Source organism: Myiozetetes cayanensis, unplaced genomic scaffold (genome assembly GCF_022539395.1).
Source record: "Myiozetetes cayanensis isolate MyiCay16 unplaced genomic scaffold, myiCay2020 scf13, whole genome shotgun sequence".
Classification (NCBI taxonomy): Eukaryota; Metazoa; Chordata; class Aves; order Passeriformes; family Tyrannidae; genus Myiozetetes; species Myiozetetes cayanensis.
The window spans coordinates 22,506,615-22,529,566 of NW_026086937.1; the positions used below are offsets into that span (position 1 = coordinate 22,506,615).

At 52.2% G+C, this 22,952-nt stretch overlaps 1 protein-coding gene across 3 annotated transcripts; it reads right to left on the bottom strand.

Moving 5' to 3' along the window:
• Positions 1–573: 573 nt before the first annotated feature.
• On the bottom strand, positions 574–22,942 carry TIPARP (TCDD inducible poly(ADP-ribose) polymerase). Of its 3 annotated transcripts, XM_050308724.1 has the most exons (7): positions 22,806–22,942; positions 21,963–22,107; positions 10,858–11,855; positions 4,337–4,505; positions 3,914–4,095; positions 1,467–1,736; positions 574–1,297 (listed from the first exon to the last, which is right to left on the bottom strand). In XM_050308724.1, exons 3-7 carry the CDS (start codon positions 11,790–11,792, stop codon positions 850–852), a joined length of 2,004 nt encoding a protein of 667 aa, XP_050164681.1. In that variant the 5' UTR covers positions 11,793–11,855; positions 21,963–22,107; positions 22,806–22,942; the 3' UTR covers positions 574–849. The 3 variants fall into 3 exon arrangements, with proteins under 3 accessions (XP_050164681.1, XP_050164680.1, XP_050164679.1); XM_050308723.1 differs by lacking the exons at positions 21,963–22,107; positions 22,806–22,942 and adding an exon at positions 13,753–14,021; XM_050308722.1 differs by lacking the exons at positions 21,963–22,107; positions 22,806–22,942 and adding an exon at positions 12,852–13,631.
• Positions 22,943–22,952: the final 10 nt, after the last annotated feature.

The window sequence follows — 22,952 nt, forward strand, 5'->3', positions numbered from 1 at the left end:
CACCAGTCCTGTGCCAGGGCCTCACCACCAAGAATTTGTTCCCACTATCCCTGCCCTCTGGCAGTGGGAAGCCATTCCCCTGGTCCTGTCCCTCCATCCCTTGTCCCCAGTCCCTCTCCAGCTCTCCTGGAGCCCCTTTAGGCCCTGCAAGGGGCTCTCAGGTCTCCCTGGAGCCTTCTCTTCTCCAGGTGAACTCCCCCAGCTCTCCCAGCCTGTCAATGTTCATGTGTCATTTTAAATTAATATCAGCCACATTAAGTCACATTAAAGGACATTTTCATCCCCCTCCCCATGGACCATGCTAATCTCTTCCTAATTTTCTTGATTTTAGGAGAAGATCTATTTGTATTGTCCTGTTTAATAATCCAAAGTATGAGCAGGGTGGGAGTTCTGTGATCTCTCCCAGTCTCTGTGAAATATTATAATAAAAAATAGTGGTTGGGAGAATCTCTTATTTAATATCCTTGGGATGAAAATGATCCAGTTCTGGTTCCCTGGGAAGGTCCATCCTTAAACTCTGAGATCAGGGCACAGCACGCTCAGAACTCCACTGAAATCACACCCACAGGCACGTTTTTAAACATGAATATTTACTAACATAAATAGTGTTTTATAACAAAAGGCACAGGTTTTCAACTATAAACAATGGAAAAATATGTACAATTTGCACAGAGGGGATCGACCAGCAAGTGCACAGTTGGTCACCGCAGATTTCCTTCCCTAGAGGCTGAGATTTCCTCCCTCCCAAGTCATTTCCACCCGTCAGGAAGCGCCCAGGTTGTGTTCCCCCACAGGAACCGGTGCCAGAGGAGGAGTCCTCGAACGGGAAGGCTGGAGCAGCCCCTGCTCTCAGATGGAGACGGTGCTGCCCAGCTCCTCGTACTGGATGATGAAGTAGGGGTAGCTCTGGTCGTCGTTGAAGATGACGAAGATCTGGGGCTCGAAGAAGTTGTCCACGCAGGAGTCGTACAGGTCGCTGGTGACGCTGCCGGGCTCCACGGGCGGCGGCCTCCGCATGGTGTGGTTGCCCACCGTGTACCTGCCCGTCAGCACCTTGGCCAGGAACATGTAGTGGACGCCCCTGGGGGAGCGCTTGGAGAAGTTGTGGGAGTAGCTGGCCTTCCTGGCGAAGTAGCTGCCCTGGCCGAACATGGTGGCGTGCTTGCCGCACACGCGCGGGTCGAAGTTGTGCTTGCAGATCCCGTCCACCACGTCCTGCGACGTGCCGTGGAACAGGTGCCGCTCGTTCATGAGCCTGTCCAGCCCGGACATCTTCTTGGACATGTACTCCTTTTTCCTGGAAGGGAAAACGGGAAGGGCAGGTGAGCGTTCGGTGCGGGTCGCTCGGCCGCGGCTCTGACAGTCTCAGTGTCACCCCCTGGGAGGGCAGAACTGTGAAGCTCCCCCTATAAAATTCCTGCTCCACCAACATCCATTATCACAGAACTGTGTTTCCATCCTCTTACCTTTTGTATTTCTCCCAGAGAAACTGGTTCTGCACTCGCAGGATTTTCAGAATCTTGTATTTGGTCTCTGGCACAGTCTTGTGGAACAGGTTATAAATGGTTCTATAGCTTTTGTCTTCCTTCAGAACAGGCACTTGGATGAAGTCCTGAGACGGATCCATACAAATCCAGGTTTCAGGATAGAAGCTGGGAGAGGTAACAGCAGCTGGAGATAAGATGTGTGCGGGGTCAGCACAGGGGGAGGGCGCCGGGGAGCTGCCGCCCAGGGTCCTGTGGGGAGGAGAAAAGGTGCTTAAACACTCACACGAGAGCCTCTAATCACATTTATTTCATCCCCAACATGTCTTAAAAGATTAAGTTGGAAGTGTCCCAGGCCAGGCTGGACGGGACTTGCAGCAGCCTGGTCTGGTGGAAGGTGTCCCTGCCCACAGCAGGGGGTGGAACGGGAGGGGATTTAAGGTCTCTTCCAACCCAGGAAGACTCTTACTGCCATTTGCACAGGCCAGATGTGGATTTGCATTTGCAGTTGGTTATCTTCCTGCCCCTCCTCTGGGAATGCTGCCCAGAGAGCAGCAGGGCTGAGGGAGGGAGCTGGGGCCAAGAACCACCACAGGTGCCAGAGAAAAAAACCACTTGGAGGACCCAGGGAAGGACACCAGGAGGACTCTGCTCTCAATACCCACCTGGGATGTTCAGAGTCTCGAAGCTGCCACACTGAGGCAAGTGTGGCATTTGTGCCCCCCTGCTCAGCCCTGCAGCTTCCCTGGCACGGGCAAGGACACAGGGAAACACCTCCAAATTCCACCTAGGGGTATTTTCCCCAAGTATTTCTGTGGGAAAAGCTGCCACTGGCTCAGGGACCAACCCACCCTTAAAGCCCTGACAGGTACTTCCACCACTGGCTGGCCAGGACAAGGTGGATCCTGTCCCCAAAGCCCACAGCCAGCCAGGAATGAAATCAAGGATTGAGATTTCTCCCCCTGTTCATTCACACATCACACATACAGAACTGTCACTTCAGGGTGGGCCTCTCTCAATATTTAATGCTCCCAGTGATTCAGGGGCCTGAAAGAGCCGTGTGCCACCAAGAAATGGTTTAATGGGATTTTCTGACTGCAGGTTGAGATTTTTGATTCTAGAAAATGGTGGGTTTTTTTGGGGAAAACAAGGAGTCTATTTTTAAATCAACACGTTTGATTTGGATCAGAGAGATGGGAAACTGTGGTAGCCCTCACACTTCTCAGGGCAGAAACACTGAAGTGGTCATGTGGTTGTCACCTGCTGCTCAAGCCAAAACCAGCCCTCCCTTCATTTGCATGGATTTGACTCAACTCAAAGTTCCTCTCCCTGGTTATGAACAGCTGAGCAGAAACCCAGAAGATGGATTTTTGTATGAGTTATTATTAAAATAGCAATTAAATATCACAGCTTGTTTCCCCCCTTTCACGGGTTAAAAAATGTTACTCTAGGGCCTCAGTCACTCCCACTGGACTGGAAGACCAAGCAGAGATTTCCAACATCATGGATTAATAAGACATCAAATCCAATAAAAATCCTGCAACCCTTTATGTACTTGGTTCAGTTCTCCTGCCTAGTGTGAAATATTTTTATTATTTATTCCACAGGGGAAGCAATTAAAAAGTCAACACTTGTCATGCACCATCACCCCCAGTTTCTATTCCAGGATTCTTTCCCAGTTTTAGAATAGAATTAAGCAGGTGGGAGGGGAGGGAAAGAACACATCTCAGGTATCACTGTGTGGGAAGTGGAGGCAACACTGACTCCTTAAGGACAGATCCATGAATATTTAAACTACTCTTTTGTTCTTGCTAAGAACTGGTGAATTTAGGTGAGCATGAGGAGGCCCTGGGACAAAGAGAACAAAGGGAGCTTTGGTGCAGAACTGGGCTGCTCTAACCACCAGGCCCACCCTGGTTTTTTACCTGCACCCTCCAGTTTCTCTTTCATACCTTGGGGTTTCCCTCCTGTAAAACCAGATCTGTAAATGTTCCCAACACCACGTTTCGAGGCTGTGACCAAACCCACCCTCCCCTCGTGACCAGGCGGGGTGGGGACTCTCAGGAACCCCATCAGGGAATGGTTTGGGTGAAGGACCTTAAAGGCCCTCCAATTCCACCCCCTGCCAAGGACACCTTCCATGGAGCAGGGTGCTGAAAGCTGGACAATGCCTTGGCAGACCTGGAGCACACCCCATGTCCTGAGATCCACAGGGTCCATTACAAATGTGAGTGACAGCGAGCAGTTCCTCAGGTAAATCTTATTTTGGAGAGCGGACAAAGCTGCAAATACGACCCAGATTTTCAGTGACTCTGCCCATTTCCCCACCCAGCAATGCCTGTTTCCCTGTCTCATCTCAAGGAACAGGGTTCTCCTGGGCAGGCCAACCCTGAGGACAGAGGGAATTCCCATTTTCCTGGGATACCTACTGCAGGAAGGGCATCAGCACGACGCAGGAGCGCAGGAGGGGCCTCCTCTTGATCTCCCTCCTGAAGCAGGCGTTCTGCTGGAAGCCATCCTTGATGTTGAGGATGTACTGGTTGTGCCAGGTGACAAACCTGACCTCCTTCAGCCCCCGGCACGAGGCCTCCTCGATCAACCTCACCACGGGCTGCCCGGGAAAGACGAGGAGAGGAGAACACACAGGTGAGAAACGACACCCTCAAAGGCCAGCCTTTGTCCTCTGTGCTACAGACACCCAGTTCTGAAACTCCTCAGACACCCTCAAGCTGTCATTTGTGGTGCTCTCTGCCCAGCTCTCTCCGGCAGCCCAAACATGTGCGTGTGTGTGACCCACTGTGCAGGGAATTCCGGCTCCCAGCCCAGCACAGGCTCGGGAAGGTGTGGGATACCTCGGAGTACTCCCTCCAGCCGAAGTGGTCCCTGCAGAAGTACTTCCAGACGGTGAAGCAGCTGGAGCTGGAGCCGGGGCAGGACGGGGTGCTCAGGCGCCGCAGTTGGTCAAACTCAGCAGTCTCGTACAACTTCATGAGGTTCAGATCCACGCAGAACTCCTGGCCCCTGGGAGAACGGGAAAGACGGGATTCTCACCTTCTGTGATCCACTGAACCCACGGTGTTCACAGGGGGACACAACCCCAAACCCAGAACCCTGGAATGGTTTGGGTTGGTCCTTGAAGCCCACCCAGTGCCACCCCCTGCCATGGGCAGGGACACCTCCCACCAGCCCAGGGTGCTCCAAGCCCTGTCCAACCTGCCCTTGGACACTTCCAGGGATGGGGCAGCCACAGCTTCTCTGGGCAACCTGTGCCAGGGCCTGCCCACCCTCCCAGGGAGAAATTCCTTCCCAATATCCCATCCATTGCCCCCTGTCCCTGGGAAGCCATTCCCCCTGGTCCTGTCGCTCCAGGCCCTTGTAAAAGGTCCCACAGAGACTCTGTGACAGAGGTGGGAACAGAAATTTCTCAAGAACTGCTCCTCACCAGCTAACCAAAAAAAGGTCTCTGTTTACAAATTAAAGCAGTGCAGTGGAACTATCTGCACTGAGAGAATGAGCACATTGAACTCCTGGAAGAACAGGGCACACAACCCCAAATTTGGTGCTGCACAACAGCTCAGTTCAAAATAAAACTCCACAAGCACTTTCAACAGCACAGCCTGGCTCCTCCAGTAAGTTATATCTGCTCTGTGCCCCCAAATGTAAGAATAACACATAGATACCATGTCTTTGTGACACTGAACTGAGTAGGTTCCTCGACTGGCAAGTTATAACACTGATGTATTTCTGTAAGAGGGATGTATTTTTTAGATGAATGTTTGGGCTCTTCCTTTCATCCCTCTGAAGAACTTCACCCCAAATCCCCCGGGCTCCCTCCCTTCAGTAAGGCAACACACTCTGCAAATGCCATGTACAAACAGACCAGCAGAGAAACATGTTTTGTAAGTGCTCTGAAAATACATGTGGTTTCGAGCCCTCCTGCCGGGTTCGGGGACGTGTCAGCACTTACCGCAAACAGGTTCAGAAAACCAGTGAGGCGGCAGCACGGGGGGCCCTGCAGGAAACCAGAGCCTGTTCCCATCAGCTCTGTGCCACAGCCCAGCTCCCACTGTACCATCAGCTCTGTGCCACGGCCCAGCTCCCACTGTTCCATCAGCTCTGCCCCATCAGCTCTGCCCCATCAGCTCTGTGCCATCAGCTCTGTACCATCAGCTCTGTGCCACAGCCCAGCTCTGTCCCATCAGCTCTGCCCCATCAGCTCTGTGGCACAGCCCAGCTCATACTGCCCCATCAGCTCTGTCCCACCAGCTCTGAGGAAGCTGCTGATTTCCTCTCTGACTAAACCAGTTCCTCTCTGCAGCAGTAGCAACCCGGTGGCCCCTGGGGCCACAGCAGCTTCAGAGGGCCCAGCAGGCAGGAGGAGGGTTGTGCTCAGGGCTGACACCGGGCTCGGTTACTGCAGGGCAGACAGGTCAGGCAGTCGCACCCTGCTGACCCCAGATCAGCAGTGTCTCACCTGATGTGTACAGCTCTGACACTGCAGGTGAGGGACTCACCCAGGGCTGAGTCCAGCTTTGGGTGAGGGACCAAGTGTTTAAAGCCCTGCATGAAACCCAACTTCACTGGAGGTATATTGTCTTCATAAGATCAGCCCCAAACACCGTCTGAGCCTCCATCTCATCACTGCCTCACCATCCTCACACCCAGGAGAGGGGCAGCAGGATTCCTTCCCAGTATCCCATGTAGCCCTGCCCTCTGTCCATGGCAAGCCATTCCCTGTGTCCTGTCACTCCAGGCCCTTGTCCAAAACGAATGTTCCACATCATCCCTTACAGACCCAGCTTCCCAAAAAAGCTGCTCCTCCCGCGAGCAATCCTCGCAGCAATCCCAACCTTTGTCTCAGCGAGGGCTGCTTTGCTGCCCGGAGCAGCCGGGGAACAGCCTGACCTCGACCTGCAGCCAGGTGACAGCTGTTCCCAAAACTGCAACCTGTCATGGACTCGGAACAGGAGGAGGGAGATGGGAGGCACTGCCGCTCCTCCACACTCCCAGCTTCCCGAGGTTCGTACAGCTACGAGCCAATTAGTTTTATTTCATATGCAAATGATGCTCTAAAGTGGTGCAAAAAGGAACCCATTGACGGGCTGTTACACAGCACAAGGCAAACACTTCCAAAATCCCTTCACGTGGCTTTTGTTCCTGCATTCCTGCCAGCAAGGAATTCAAAGCAGTTCCAAACCCCCAAACTCAGGCAGAGGACTGTCAGCTGGGTCCCCATCTCCGGTGCTATCAGCAGCACAGCCTTATCTCACTGTGGCACTGTTTGTATCACACAGGAAACTCCTGAAATGTAACCATTCCATGGGCCAGCCACTCTGAACTCCCCGAGTGACCCAATGACCGCTGGCTGTGGCTGCTCCATCCCTGGAGAGTGGGCTGAGTGACTGGCTCCAGGCAGGGTATGTCCCACAGGGGATCCACCTGCTTTCCCCTGACTGGAGCCATTCCCATCTGGCCTTTCTCTTCTACCTAGAAGGAGCCCGTTCACAAAACTCTCAGAAATTACAGGAGAAAGAAAAAGAAAAGAAATCAGAGCAGCAGGGAGAGGCTGTTGTGTCAGGAGAGTTGGGATCCCTCTTTGCCAAGAGAACGGGTGGAATTTCCAGCCAAAGCGGGGGGAACTGACGGGTCAGGAACCACAGAGTTGTTTTAAACAAATCCTTGTGTAATCCATAATGATGTTGCTTGTTTTGAAAAGCAACATGTGCATGACTAGACAGGTGTGTGTGTGTGGGGAAACCTGCTCAGCTCCTCAGCCAAGTATTTCCCCTTAGCAAAGAGCATCTTTAAATATCCTGGTGTGGGAATCTCCTGCTGGGAAGCAGCACTTGCCATTGCTCTCTCCAATACTTCACTGAGAGCTGGAACTTCTCCAGGACCTCTCCTCCCATCCATGGAGAAAACTGAGGGCTTCTGAGTATTTAAACCTGCTTAAGTTGATATCCCCCTTTTGTTTAGGTAGCTTGGTATGTGGCTCTACATACCTGGCAGACTTAAGGATGCAAAAAATATAATTTATGATAAATATTCCGTTTGAGGCCAAGCTGTGAGAAGTGGTTGAAGAAGTTGCATTACCAAGTAACTAAACAAGGTTTACCACTTCTCCTGTTACAGATCACGTTCCCTTAGGTGAGAGGCAACACCTTAAGTTACTGAGATGACTGATGTCAAATACGCATTATCTCCATCATTACTCATCTCGATAATGACGAGGCAGGAAGGTTTATATAAATAGCTGCTTGAAGAACATCACAATGTCGAGCTCATTCCCTAATTGAGCTGATGGCCAACCCTCCGTGGGGCAGCGCTGGGTGCCAGTGTCACACCTGCACAGCCCCACTGCCCGCCCGGGACACCCAGCAGGGCAAACAGGGCCCTTCCCGGCCATGCCAAGTGCTGAGCAGGCGTTTCCTGCCGCCTGCCCCGGGCAGACAGGCCTGCAAAGCCCGTCTGACCACGGCAGATTAATGGCTTTAACAAACAATGCCGTCACCGGGGAACGCGGCACGGGGAGAGGCCCCGCTCCTGGGCTGCCAGGGGACACCACACACACGGGGACACCGGGGAGCAGGTGGCACTGACCCCCACTGCTGACCCCCAGCAGCCCCACCAGCAGCAGAGGCACCCCCAGCCCCAGCCCCTCACGCCCCAGGGCTCAGCAGGGTCTCCAAACACAACTGATGATGCGTAAGGAGAAACCGGTGACGATGTGTAATAGAACATTTACCTCCTGCTTCAAAACCTCAGTAAGTCTGAGCCTGATACTCCTTAAAACTTAAAAGTTTGGGATCAGAAGCTCTAGTCTTAAACACAGCTTCAGTCCTAGGGTCTCCCTGACACCCACACACAGAGCTCTTCCAAGGGATGGAATACACAAAAGAGCTACAGAAACTGCCCCTTGCCTGTTCCACAACACTGGATACCATAAATCTGTACCAGTTTCCCAACCTTGCACTGGGGCATGATTTGGTAGCACCTACTCAAAGATCTTCACGAGGACTTTGAAGAGAAGGAAGGAGAGTGCAGGCTATGGAATTAGCAGCTCAAAGCAGAATTTAGTTAGAAAATGCTGATGTTAAAACAGTTTTTGTCTTTGTAGGCTTTCACCTGGAGAAAACACATCACAGAACCGTGGACTGATTTGAGCTGGAAGGGACCTTAGAGCCCATCTCATTCCAACCCCCTGCCATGGGCAGGGACACCTTCCACTCTCCCAGGTTGCTCCAACCTGGCCTTGGACACTTCCAGGGATGGGGCAGCCACAGCTTCTCTGGGCAAAACCTGTGCCAGGGCCTCCCCAGCCTCCCAGGGAAGGATTTCTCCCCTCTATCCAGCCTCAATCTCCAGTTTGGCAGACACCCACTCATGGCAGAGTCAGGCCCAGCCTGTTCCCAGCCTGCCTCTGCTCCGTCAGGCTGAGCTCAGCCCGGCACTCCGGGGTGTCTGAGCCCACGCAGCTCCTGCACCTTCCCTCCCAGTCCCAGAACATCGTGTCTCTGGCACACACCCCCCAGCCTCCTCCCAGCTGGGTCAGACAGACTGAAACTCTGCGTCCCAGGAGCCCTCGAGCCCCACCAGCCCGGAACCTGCAGCGGTGCCGTGGCTGGGCAGCACCTTCCCTGGCTGGGCTGACTGAGCCGTGACCCAGCATTGTTCCCTGAGCATTAATCACTCCCAGGTCCATCCTCCAGAACACGGAGCTCGTGTGCAGCCATGGGTTTGGTGATACAGCCTCCAGAAGGAAACTTCTTGCTCATCTGCACAGAGGTCAAACTGAAATTACTTCACGGGCCTTATCTGTGCCTTTGCTGTTTTGTTTTCAGAAATCGTTTCATATACGTGGGGAATTTGAAGTTTCTCTCTTGTAAAATACAGCAAAGTTTATCTCCTATGCACTTATACAAGATTTAAAAAATATGATTATTCCCCATTACACGTAATTCTTATTTCCTACACCTCGTTCATTGTCAGTGGGGGGTACCTGTATTCTGGTATTGCCATCCCTGAAAAGGCCCTGGCACAGGCTGCCCAGAGCAGCTGTGGCTGCCCCAGCCCTGGGAGTGTCCCAGGCCAGGCTGGACGAGGTTTGGAGCAACTGGGATAGTGGTAGGTGTCCCTGCCCGTGGCAGGGCTGACACTTGGTGGGCTCTGAGGTCCCTTCCAACACAAAGCAGTTTGTGATTCTGTGAAAAAGATTGGATTTAGTGCCTAATCCAAGTTAGGTGAGAGTAAACATTAACAGCGACTTCAAGCACTACACTGGGTTACTGGGTTACTCTAATGAGAAGCCTCAGCATAGTAAATGAAAATAAAATGTTAAGGAAGCAGGGATAGAATTCCTTCAGGAAGTGGAAGGAGAGGCAGTGAGCACAAGCCCCAAGGACTCAGATGGCAAAGGCAGTGGGAAGCCTTCACTACACAGGTGTCTGAACTGGCACGAGCTGCACCAGGCTGGCAAACTTCTGTCTTATCTGCCCTGCCCCATCTGCACTGTGCACTTCCTCCAGAAATGAAAAATAAAGCAGCCTGCACCCTGCACCAGCCAGTTCTGGTGAACTGTAAACACGAGCCTCACCACTGCTCCTCAGAAGGGAACCTGCTGCGTAAAAGCTGAAGAAGTTTCAGCTCTCGAGCCCACACTGGTAACACAACCAGGGCGACCCAACAGCTGCTGGCTAATTTTAGACAATGAGTCGATAAACACGACTCCGTGCAGAGGAAACAACAACTTCTAATAACTGCTTTAATGCTTGAGGTGACAGCTTAGGGACGATCAGCATTTCTGCTGGTGTTGTGGGGTTGTTCACAGGGAATCAGCTGAAACACCACCATTTATTATCAGTGACAAGAACCCCCCCTTTGATTTTGGCTGCTTGGAATGGAATGATGGAAAGTGTGCTGGGAGTGCACAGTGTATTCACAGTGACAGAAAGCAACTGCTCTGTCATCCCTGGCCCCAGCCCTGCCAAGGCTCTGTCAGGCTGCCACTTTCTCTAACACACAAAAAAGACTAATTAGGAACGTCAAGAACAAGCACAGAATTCCACAATAGCCTCTGAATTTCTGCAGAGCTGAAGTTTCCTTATTTCACACGCTCCAAGTCTTTCAACCTCAAGGAACTTTCCAGGTGCCCAAGTAACAGCTTTAATAGGTGAGCACGGACTTTCTGCTGAGGGAAACCTGTTGGGTATTAATCGGGTAACACTGTCCCAGGGTTAAACTCGTTGGATAATAATCAGGTAACATCATCCCATGGTTTATAACACACTTGGATACAAACATCAGGATAAAAGAAGGCACATCCTGTTGTTATTTCTGCACCCTTCCTGGCAAGGGAGTAAATTCAGTGACCTACCGATACTTGACTTTGATCCTGTCGTTGTCAGGGTTGCAGTAGAGTCTCTCCAGGTGCTCCTGGGAATCGTTGGTCACGCTCTGCCAGGTCTGGGTTGCTGTCCTCCTCACCTGCCAGTGATAGGGCAGGACCGTGTGATGTCTGGGGCAGTCGCTGCCATAAACACAAGTGCCCTGGAGAAAATCCACACAGATCTCGATGCCGTCCTCCTGGTGGGTGTGATACTGCAGCTGGTTCAGCAGCTCGAACACCAGGTCCAGAGAAGCTTCCTCACTCTTACCCTGGAATATCCCAGCACTGAATTTATTGCTCGGGTTCAAGCTGTACTGCACTGGACAGCTGTTCTCCTGGAACAAGCCAGACGTGCAGCTCTCCAGAACCTTGTCAGGGAACAAAGGACAAGCTGCACCATCACTAGCGCTTGGGTGCAAAGGATGATCCTGGAATGATTCATTACCATTATCAGCAGCAGTTCCAGGAGTTTCTGGGGAGAAGCCTCGCTCTCCTGACCGGCTGTCCTGCTCAGGATGCCCGGGGGAAGGATGGGCTCCTGGCAACTGACCCTGCACATCTGCAGCTCTTGGCACCAGCACAGTCACGTTATTTTCTGTTTGGGGGCAAGAAGTACTGAGGTCCAGAGTCTTTTTCACAGCAGGTTCACATAAATCACTGTGGCCACCACCCTGGCCCCGGGGCACAAAGACCCTCTCCAAGGTCCCAGCTCCCAGCAGGCTGGTGAAGATCGGCCGCAAAGCCCGCAGGGTCTGTGGGTCCAGTCTCTTCTGCACTTGCTGCTTCTTCTTGAAGCAAGGCTTCACTGGTGGTATCTTCTCAGACAGCCTCACCTGAGGAGGAAAGTCCTCTGAAGGAGGGCACTTCATCCCTGGGCAGGGAGCCTGGGGCACCACACACGCTGGCTTGGGTTCGGTGTCCATCACACACAGACTTCGCTCCCTCCAAACCACTTTCAAATGTCCCAGAGCCTCCCCAGAATCAATCTAGGGCAGAAAGGAAAACAAGACAGTTAATCTCTCTAATTGCTCATGGTTGACACGAACAAGATCACCCCTGGAGAGGATTTCGAGCCAGCAACAGCAAACTCCTCCCCTCGCTGTGACTGCGGGGAGCCCTTAGGCACGTAAAGCATGAAAACAGCTAAACTCAGGCTAATTAATCCCAAACCCACACTCCTCATCTTCCCGCACATGAAGTCTCTGAGACACTCAGGCACGAACACACAGTCCCCCGAGGGTGGGCAGGAAAGAGGGATGGTCTGACGCCTCCTCCTTGTCAGGATGTTCTATAAACAAGAGCACTTTTGGTTCATTATATTCCACAAAAGCCAACAGGACAGCGCTCATTCCTGTGCCTCCCTCACACCCGGACCTGAGGAGCATGAGACACACAGCCCCGAGTGTCCTCAGCACACCCCGGGCATTCCTGCACCATTTCTTCTCCCACCACAGAGGCAAACCCACACATTCCCATTCCATTCGCTCAGATCCTCCCTCCTGCCACCTCCCACCTCCACCGGCAGCATCGCCAGAGAACCACTGGCTGCACGTAAACCCAGGGCAAACTTCGTGGAGACTTCAGCAAGGGCCAGGATTTAACCCTGGGGGTGTTTCAGAGGAATTCCAGTGCTTCCAGCCCGTTCCTGCTGCCGCCCTGTCCGTGCCCTGACCCTCCCTCTCCTCTGACTCAGCTGCACCGTCACCCTGCCGTGACACCTCTCGCCCGGGCAACAGGAATTAAAACCGGGCACTGCAGCAAGCTACAGGGTGATAGTTACTCAGGAACTGAGAGGGAAATCATCTGTGAGCTGCAGAATTATATTTTTTAAGGTACAAATAAGCAGTGTGTCTCGGACGTCACCAACAGCAAGCGCTATGCCTTTTAATCAGCAATCCTGTAATATTTGATTACATTTAATTAAACCCTCTTCAATCTCGCCCGTAGCCTCAACGCTCAGACTGGAGGACATTAAGGATTACTTCCTGGATAAACGCATCCCAAGCGAAGCAACTTCTCATTTCCAAACAAAATCCCAGAGAACAGAGAAAATTTGGCAATAATTTCTCACTACTGACGATTTGCTCTGGAAAATTTCTCACTGAGTCTTCCTCATTTTGGAACATTCATTTGTAAGGCTTTTCCATTTCCCTGGGAAACAGCACGTCAGGATTGCCAGGAAAAGAAAAAAAAAAAAGTTGTATCTCTCCGGTTTTTCCATTTTTAGATCAGATTTAAAGGAACTGGTGTATGTTTGCCAGATAAACGAAGTCAATGGTTTATCTGTAATTCTTCCACAGACACAGCAGGCAACTCTCCTTCTAAACCACCAAAGGCACCTTCAAGTAACTCCAAAGGTTTAAAAATCCTCAACTCCGAAGGGAATCGGATGTTTCCCTTCATCCAGCCCAGGTCTCAGAGCCCCAGCATCGAGCAGGAGGATCTCCCGGGGCTCAAGGAGTCCCTGCTGTGCCGAGGAGCTGAGCAAGTGACTTCTGATCTCGTTCAGCCATATCCTTGCTGCTATTTCAACATTTACATTTCTCCCTTGATCAGCATTTAAGTTTCGCTGCTATTTTTAAAGAACTGCCTTAGCGAGCGGAGCCGAATCCCCCAACGCCTCTAAAAATAAAGCAGCGAGAAGGACGAGCGTGAGGCTCTGCCGGCGTTCCCGTTCCGGCGCTCCCCCATCCCAGACGAGCCGGAGCAGGGTCCCCGCAGCGATGCTCGGTCTCTCGCCGCCTTTCCCAGCCGAGATGCCTGGGTGGGAGGCTTCGCTCCCCCAGCTCGCCATCGCACGCCATCGCCCCTCCTGCACCCCCGGCCCGGCACAGGCACCGCACGGCGCGGACACCGCACCAGCCCAGCCCCGCTCGCACCTACCGGAGCGGCTGCTGCGTCCCGACCCAAATCCGGGCGATCTCCGCACGACAATCCCTTTCCTGGCCGCGGGAAGGATCATAAAGGAGGCGAGAGCCGCTGGCGGGGGGGACGAGCACCTGAGCAGCGCCCGCGGGCTGGGGCGGTCCCGCCGGAGCGCGGGGGGTGCGGGGGGTCCCGGGCTCAGCACCGCCCCGCCGGGGGTGTCCGGCCGCCCATCCCGCCGCCTCCCGCCCCGGCTCGCTCTGCTCCCGCTCACATGCTCCCCGCCGGTTTAAATATCGCTGCCGGGAGCGCTGGCAGGGCAGCGCCGGCCGGGGCGGAGCCGGGCCGCTCCCCCGCCCCCCGGCCGGTCCCCCCGGGGTCGGCGCGTCCCGGCAGAGCCCGCCCGGCCCCGCCTCGCCCGCTCCGCTCTCGGCGGGCAGAACCGAAAGCGCCGCCCGGGGCCGTTCCCCAGCAGCGACGGGCCAGGAGGCGCCTTCGCGTTTCATTTATCACGCACCGAGCGTTTCGGTTCAGCCCGGCAGGGAGGGAGGCAGGGAGGGAGGCAGGGATGTCCCCGGGAGCGGCGCTGCGTGCGCGGGGCTCGCACGCGAGCCGGGAACACGCCGGGAACGAGCCGGGAATACGCCGGGAATGAGCCGTGTCAGCGCCGGGAACAGCCCGTCCTCAGGACGGCACCTGAGCCTCCCGCAGCTCGGAGCGCACGGGGCCGCGCTCGGCAGTGACTAAGAGGCAAAGCCGGGGGGCCCCTCCCGATCAAAGTCACCCTGACTCAGCCCGGCACCCACACGCTCCCCCCGGCACGGGCCCTGCTCCACCGCCCTGACACACGCGGCAGGAGCGAGCGTGACGGGGAACAGGTTGGCCAGAGCAGCTGCGGCTGCCCCAGCCCTGGAAGCGTGTCCAAGGCCAGGCTGGGCTTGGAGCAACCTTATCTAATGGAAGGTGTCCCTGCCCATGGCAAGGGTGGGATGGGATGAGAGGAGCTTTAAGTTCCCTTCCAACCCAAACCAGTCTGTGATAACACACTACAGGCAGCCACTATTTATTTACCCAGTGTGTTATAGGTGGCGTTGGTTCAAAGCAGAGTTAAGCTCCCTTTGTCCCCGGCCGTGCTGTCCCCGTCGGGCTGTGCGTGTGTGAGAGCACAGCAGGGCGGCTCAGCCGCTCCGTGCAGCCCTGACATGCCTGGCTGCTGAATCACCGCCTGTTCCCGGAGCAAACCTCCACAGCTCCGGCCAGCCATTCACACGGACACCAGCCACGACCAAGTGCATCTGCAGCACTGACCTGGCCAAAGAAAGTAACTCATAAAGAAGTAAACAGCTTCAGAAGGTAAAAATTGTGTTGATGGAACACCTATTGTATTAATTGCCCAGAGAAGCTGTGGCTGCCTCATCCCTGGAAGTGCTCAAGGCCAGGCTGGACAGGGCTTGGAGCAACCTGGGATCATGGAAGGGGGTTGGAAGTCCCTTCCAAGCCAAACCATTCTGGGATTCCACGACTCGTGCTCTTGTTTTAGTTGAAAAGCCAGTCTTTCATTCCTTGTGCTCAGTGACTTTATGGAATTACACATACAGAACATACAGGCATATGGAAAGAAACTCATTTTAAGGTGGCACAGGCTGCACAGTGCACTTGGAAAATGCTGTGTTAATACTCCAGGCAGAATATGGCACTTCTACCAACAAATTACAAAAATGGAGCTTCACAGAATCACACAATCCCAGACTGGTTTGAGTTGGAAGGGGCCTTAAAGCCCATCCAGTCCCACCCCCTACCATGGGCAGGGACACCTTCCACCACCCCAGGTTGCTCCAGGCCCTTCCAACCCGGCCTTGGACACTCCCAGGGATGGGGCAGGCACAGCTTCTCTGGGAAACCTGTGCCAGGGCCTCCCCACCCTCACAGCCAAGAATTCCTTCCCAATATCCAGTCTCACCCTGCCCTCTGGCAGTTTGAAGCCATTGCCTCTCATCCTATCACTCCAGGCCCTTGTAAACAGCCTCTCTCCAATGCAGTTGGAGAGAGAATGACACAACAGAGGCTCAGTAAAGGTGGCATCTGTATCTGCAGGAGCTGAAAACAAATTATCATCTGTAAATTAATTGAACTCTTGAGTGTCTGAAGCAGCAGCCGCAGCGCCAGAGCCTGCGTGGCCCCAGCGAGCAGAGCGTGGCGGGGCAGGGTGAGGGCGATGTGTCACATCCTCAGCAGGGACGGAAGCTGCACACACACACACAGACACACACGTACTTATCTGCCATCACCAGAACAGAAATTACCGCTCTGGAATAGCTCATTTCACGCATGAGGTATAAATAAGAGGCACATATGGCTGAACGACACACTTGGGGTGGGCACAGCTCCCGCTGCAGGGGGAGTGGGAGGATGGAACCGGGCAAAGACGGAGGCTGCAATAACCATCCTTCTCCAAACAAATGTATAATTAAAGGAAACACATCACAGCACACCAGACCCTCGTACACCCATTTCTGAGGCTCCCCCACACAAATATAGGAAGAAACTCTGACCACTGTGAAAGCATGATCTCATTTTTAAATACATGTTTAAATCTTAAGCAAGAGAATGCAAGCTTTAATTATTTCCTTCAGATGGTAAAGGGCACCAGAGTGAATGCAGCAATCTACAACTCTGCCTTGCAAATCCAGGATAATCAGCATGCACACTTGATTTGGGATGAAAGAGGGGAAACATCTGACTTCAATGTTTGTGCTAAAACAACAAAGTTCTCAGGCTCCAACACATTTTTTTCTCGTGACTGGAAACCTCCTTTTCTACCTCAACCTTTGCACAATGAACATTCTTCACTCCCTAAAATACATCCCAGGACAGGAAGGCTGATTGTCCTTTTCTGGTGTTTTATACAAGTCAACAAACAGCTCTGTGCTGCTGACTAACAAAAAGCCCCATCCAGCCAGGCCTTGGACACTTCCAGGGATGGGGCAGCCACAGCTTCTCCATGTAACCTGTGCCAGGGCCTCCCCACCCTCACAGGGAAGGATTTCTTCCCACTATCCCACCTAACCCTGCCCTCTGGCAGTGGGAAGCCATTCCCTGTGTCCAGTCACTCCATCCCTTGTCCCCAGTCCCTCTCCAGCTCTCCTGGAGCCCCTTTAGGCTCTGGGAGGGGCTCTCAGGTCTCCCTGGAGCCTTCTCTTCTCCAGGTGAACCCCCCCAGCTCTCCCAGCCTGGCTCCAGAGCAGAGGGGCTCCAGCCCTTGGAGCATCTCTGTGGCCTCCTCTGACTCTCTGCAGCAGCTCCACGTGCTCCCTGTGCTGTTCCCAGGGCTGGAGGCAGCTCTGCAGGGGGGTCTCACCTGAGGGGGCAGAGGAGCAGAACACCCCCCTCTCCTGCTGTCCACGCTGGGGGATCACAGGGGTTCTGGGTGCCAGAGCTCATGGCCATTCAGGGTATGTTGAGTCCCCAAATCCTTCTCCTCAGGGCTGCTCCCAATGCCTGGATTTGTGCTTTTCCATACCAATGCCTGACACAAATGCTAATCACCAGCAAATACCTCACCAAGCCCTACCCTTGTGCCAGCGAGCCAGGGTGGGTGAGCACCCCGGGAAGAGACAGGTCAGTGATGCAGACGTTTATTAAAAATTAACAGATGGGAAAGGAGAACCTCTGAAGTGCTGGCTGTGTTTCTGTGAGGGTGGAATAATGCCACCAATGTCACCAATGAAAAGGGAGGAGGCAGCAAAGCTTTATTCACACCTGTAGCCTTGGCTGGACTGACACCTACTGGGCTCCACCTGCTGTGCTCTGTCCTCAGGATGAGGAGGGCAGAAATGGCACGGTCCAAACGTGTCAAGGTGAAATCTTCCATTCATTAGACTCATTCATTAATGAATTTCTATTCATTACTTTTGTTCTATTGATTCATTCTGTTCATCTCTGTGGCTCCCATTTATCAATGAAACCTTCTGAATCCAGACCCAACTTCTACACTTGCAGCACAGTCACTGCCTTTGTCTCAAATTCCCTTTCTTTTCATATCTTATACTAGTAGCTAAAAGTTTCCAAAGCACAGCATTCTGTTTCTAAGTTTGGTGAAAGCAGCATTTCTCAGGAAAGCCAGTGGTACATTACACAGGACTGTCACCACACCTGGTTATTTCACTACCAGACCATCCTATCTCAGGAAGTGATTTCTGATTCACGAATCTGGACGAGGAACACTATTCAAAAGTGGGCCCTTTTCCTGGAAATTTGTTAAGAGTTAATCATTTCTGCAGAGGTATTTTAGTGTCCCAGGCAAGGGATGGACCTCGACCCTTGGCCCATGTGTGCAGCACAACATCTGAATGCTTCCAGCACATCAGGACAGCAACAGTATCCATGGAAGCTGAATCATTACTGAGAGTTCCCAGCTATCTTCTGGAACAAGAAATCATTTATCACAGAATAGAAACAGAATAAAGTGGTATCAGTCACACTCAAATGAGCAGTTTCTCCACAGCTCAGCTCTCTAGATGGAGTTTCCTTCTGCAGCTGTTCCAGTCTGAGGGGCAAAGCAAGGATGCTTCACAACTAAAACAATAATATTTTAAAAAACCCTCTAAACTTTATTTTTAAAATGCATGCAGTGAGCATTTGCAGGCTATCAGGCAGGAATTGAGACCGGGTAACAACAGTGCACTAAAAAGTACCAGACTGGAGAGATGCTCTGGGGCATTAAACTGATTAATTAAAGCATCCATCCAGTTTGGAAGCTGTTGTAAATACACGAGCTAATACATAAATTGAGTGGAAATATGCCCACAGTGGGGACAGGCTCATTTGGCTGAGGTGGCATTTTGTTGAACTGCTGCACCCTCTCGTGGAAGTCTCTTAAATCCATGTAAACTGGAAATTCAGCTGAGGCCAAGGCAGCACTTACCAATCCTTAGCTAATACAAACTGAACCATAAAATACCACTGAACTTCTGAGATTTTTTAAGGATGATTCTGGAACGCTCAGCAGGTGGATCCTGCCACCAGGTAAGCAGCACTGTGTGGATGGCAGTGCTTTGTTCCTGCTCCTTCAGGCTGACTCCTATTTAAACAGAAGGGGAATGTTCCTTTACAAGTGCAGTGTTGGCCAGCTAGGATATAAATTCTTTCTAAAATCACCAGTTAGTTCTATCTAACAGACAGACAGTTTGCTATCTCCATGCAAACAAAGTCCATTCTTCAACCAAAAATCCCAACAAATTAAAAAAGAATGCCTGGAAGGTGACAGTGCTGTGTATTTTACATCTGAAAACCAGCTAAGAGCTGCTCCCTGGAGCAAACCTTTAGCTCCCCAGTAAAAACACTGGTTCTACAAAGACCTGAAGAAAACCTGGCAGAATTTTCTCTGACCAGGTTGAGCCAGGTGGAAAACCCAAAGCTAAGTCTGTTTCCTGTGGATGGATTCATCTCCACCCACTCAGAAGACGAACAGTCAGAAATACCCCCTTTTATTCCCTCATCCAAACATTCCTCACATGACTCTTCAGTTTCAGTTCATCCTCCTTACTTTAGATCAGCATTTTAGGAGCATCAGCACATGGATGGTCAACTCTTCTGACTACACACTGTAGGGTAAAATTGTGCTGTGGCTGAAGTCCAGGTGTTTGCCAAGCTCAAGGCTCCAGGAATGGGAAACCCAGGAGAACTCCCAGGTGGAGAGTGGCACCAGGCACCGTGAGATCCTCCCACAGCCCCGAGGGATGGAGCAGCAGTGGTGGGTGGGTGCCAGGATGACACACTGCAGACTCAGAAATCCCATCTGGCTGATTCCCTCCCACCACCAGGGACTCAGGCTGCTGAACCGGAGCGGGATAATCCCCCTGCAGATCACCTCACACATCCCCAGGGTGGGCACTGGGGGAGAACCCCTGATCTGCTGCTGGAGAGACCCGGGCTGAGTGTCCCACAGGGAAACAACTCTTTGACTGCCTTTATGTCACGGTTATTTTCCAAACAGTGCCTCTGACACTGCTTTTCCAAAGTGGGGCCAGTTCCAGGCTCTACCTGAGCAAACCAGCCCCTGCATCTATTCCTAGACATGATTTCATTCATTTGGTCCACACCACAAGAACCCTAAAAGTGCCAAAGAAGGAAACTGGAGCAGCTGAGACCATTTCAAGACATCAAAAATGGGTCACATATGCAACACTGAGCTGCCTTCACATACAGCAAGTGCCTTGGAAATCCAGCCATTCCCAGCTTTTAGAAACAGTAGGTACCTCTTTTGGGGACTACATTCTAGTGGAAGGTGTCCCTGCCCGTGCCAGGGGGTGGAATGAGGTGAGCTTTAAGATCCTTTCCAACCCAACCCATCCTGGGGTTCTAAACCTGGCAACTGATTTGGCTGGAAAATAATACAGCTTATGGCTCCAGTTTTAAACCTCAGACACCACAGAACGTTTCAGGAAAAGCACAGCACACGGGAGAACAGGAAAGCTTCTCACCCACCCAGCTACCGCACAGAGGGAGAAGCTGCTCAGCTCATGAGTGCCACCAGTGCTCATCCAAAGGAGGTTTTCCTTTGTATTTTAACAATCCCCCATCAGCTGATCCCAAACTCAGCACACTAATCCCTTGCTGCATGATAAATTCCATGAGCAGGGACATTTCCACCAGCCCAGGTTGCTCCAAGCCCCGTCCAACCTGGCCTGGGACACTTCCAGGGATCCAGGGGCAGCCACAGCTTCTCTGGGCAACCTGTGCCAGGGCCTGCCCACCCTCACAGGGAAAGATTTCTTCCCAGTATTTAATCCAAACCTACTCTCCTGCAGTTAAAGTCATTATGATTCATATTAGCACAGAGGATGACAAACACTTTGCTAAGGAGCAGACATTTCCTGTTAATCACCTGCCTTGGAGATTCCACCTTCCAATCCAACACAAAGGTGTTTTGGAGTCTACACTTCCCACAGATAAGCAGCAAAATAAAATAGACAAAATAAATCCTGCTGGGAAATGTCACTGCCCTCATTTAAAATTTTCAGCTCAGTCCAGCTTAGAGATTTAGATAAAATTTAGAGAATAAAGATAATGCATGTACTGCCAGCTTATTTATCACTGCCTCTGTGCTTCAGGAAGAAATTTGGTAAGAAACCTAATTCATAAGTTACAAAGACAACAGCATTAATTTTCCTATTATCAGCAGATCTTTTGCTGTTGGGTCACAGAGCAATTGTTCCTCTGATTTTGATACCTCAAGCTCCCAACAGCTTCTGAATGAGGATTCAGCCAAGATGCAGATTTAGGCACTTAAACAAACTCTGGAATTGTTTTGACAGGAACTGGTGGCCCTGTTTATTTTTGGAGGAGTATCTTTGAGGCACTCAGAGCACGAAGCTGCAGTGACATCTCGCTGTACACACTGTTCTGCCTGAAGCCACAGTTTGCCAGTGCCAGGGGGGTTTTAAGGGCAAAGTGCTCATCTGTTTTTTTCCAAGAAGATCTGTCATCACTCCATGCCTAAAACAATGTCCTGCTTCATCCTGATGGAGAGACAGATGGTCACTGGGCAGATTTCCTTCCCAGATGACGGCATCCTTGCCATGTAAACCCAACCCAGGAGCAGAGTTACAGCCCACCACAGCACAACACACATTTACCCAGATGAGCAGAAGGAAGAAATCTGGGCAAGGACAGAGACAGTGATTCATGTGAATCCTGAGACAATCTTAATCTTCCTCACGGTTTCCAACTACTTTATACAACTCTAACCACGTTCTTTAATAAGAAAATTCATATTTGGTAACATTGATTAAAAAGTGATGTTACCTACTAGAATCAGACTGGTTTGGGTTGGGAGGGACCTTAAAGACCCTCCAGTTCCAGCCCCTGTTGTGGGCAGGGATGCCATGGGTTTAAGGTTTTACCAACAAAGCAGGACTAACTTCCACTCCTGCTGGAGAACCCTGCTCAGCACAGACTTTGCCACCTGACAGGCAAACAGCATCTCCCACCCCTGGAAGCCAGAAACTGCTGAAATCACTTCAGAACAGGTTAATTCCTGCAGGAGGCCAAGGCCAGGCTGGATGGGGCTGCCTGGGCTAGGGGAAGGTGTCCCTGCCCATGGCAGGAGGTGGCACTGGATGGGCTTCAAAGTCTCTTCTGGCCCAAACAACTCCATGGTTCCATGATGAGGGGGAAGGCTGGCTCCCTGCCTTCTGTGCACAGGTATGGCCACAGCTGGTACTCACGGGTGTTTCTGCTGGTCCTCAGAGCTCCTGCGCTTCATCTGATGGGCTGGTGTGTCCACAAATCCAGCCTGGGAATCCCTTCAGGAGAGATGTTTCCAAGCCTGAAGGCAGGTCTGGTTGGCAGGAGTATAATTCCCATAGCTGCCTGCAGATAGCACAACATGAGCAATACATCCCGTTAGCACACTACAGCAATACACCGAGTCTGAAAATCCACGCTTGCACCTAAATGTTTTATAAAGCTCTATTATAGCGAGTTAATTGTGTTCATATTTAACCCCATTTCAATTTAACCTCATTTCCAGGAAGCATTTCCTCATGATGTGCACCTTGTGTGTTTTCTTGGAAGCAGAGAACACTAGTAACTGGGGGTGAGGGGGAATAAGCGGGAAAAATGTCTTTAATTAAATTTTAGGAACACATACACTTTGCTAAATGACGTTTTTACACCAAAACGCTAAAAATGCTGAGAGAAATGTGCTGTCCAGGGACCGAGGAGTTCTTTTGGTGCAGTCAGCCCAGGCCATGGGGCAATGCCTGTAAGCCCCTGCTGCGGGACGCTGATGGCAATCGTCAGAACTCCTGCCCAAAACTTGTTCTCACAAACGGCAGGGGGAACGCTAAAAGGAGTGAAAAGCAGAGCCCTCTGCACGGCTGGTGTGGAGCGGGCAGGGGGATCAGGGAGCGGCTCCAAGCGCCCCAAACCAGACAGGAAACGCTCTCCCGTGGGGGCTGGAGGGTGGGATTTCCACGGGCAGGAAAAAAAAACAAAAAACAAAACCTCCACTCCTCTCCCAGGCAAAAAGTGTGCGAGCCCGGAGGGATCCCCCCGAGAGCACTCACCTGCCTCGGCCGCCGGGGGTCCCGGCGCGGGGAGCGGGGCTACATCGGGGATGGGGAGCGGGACTGGGATCGGGCTGGGGATCGGGACTGGGATGGGGATTGGGATGGGGATTGGGATGGGGATTGGGATGGGGATTGGGATGGGAT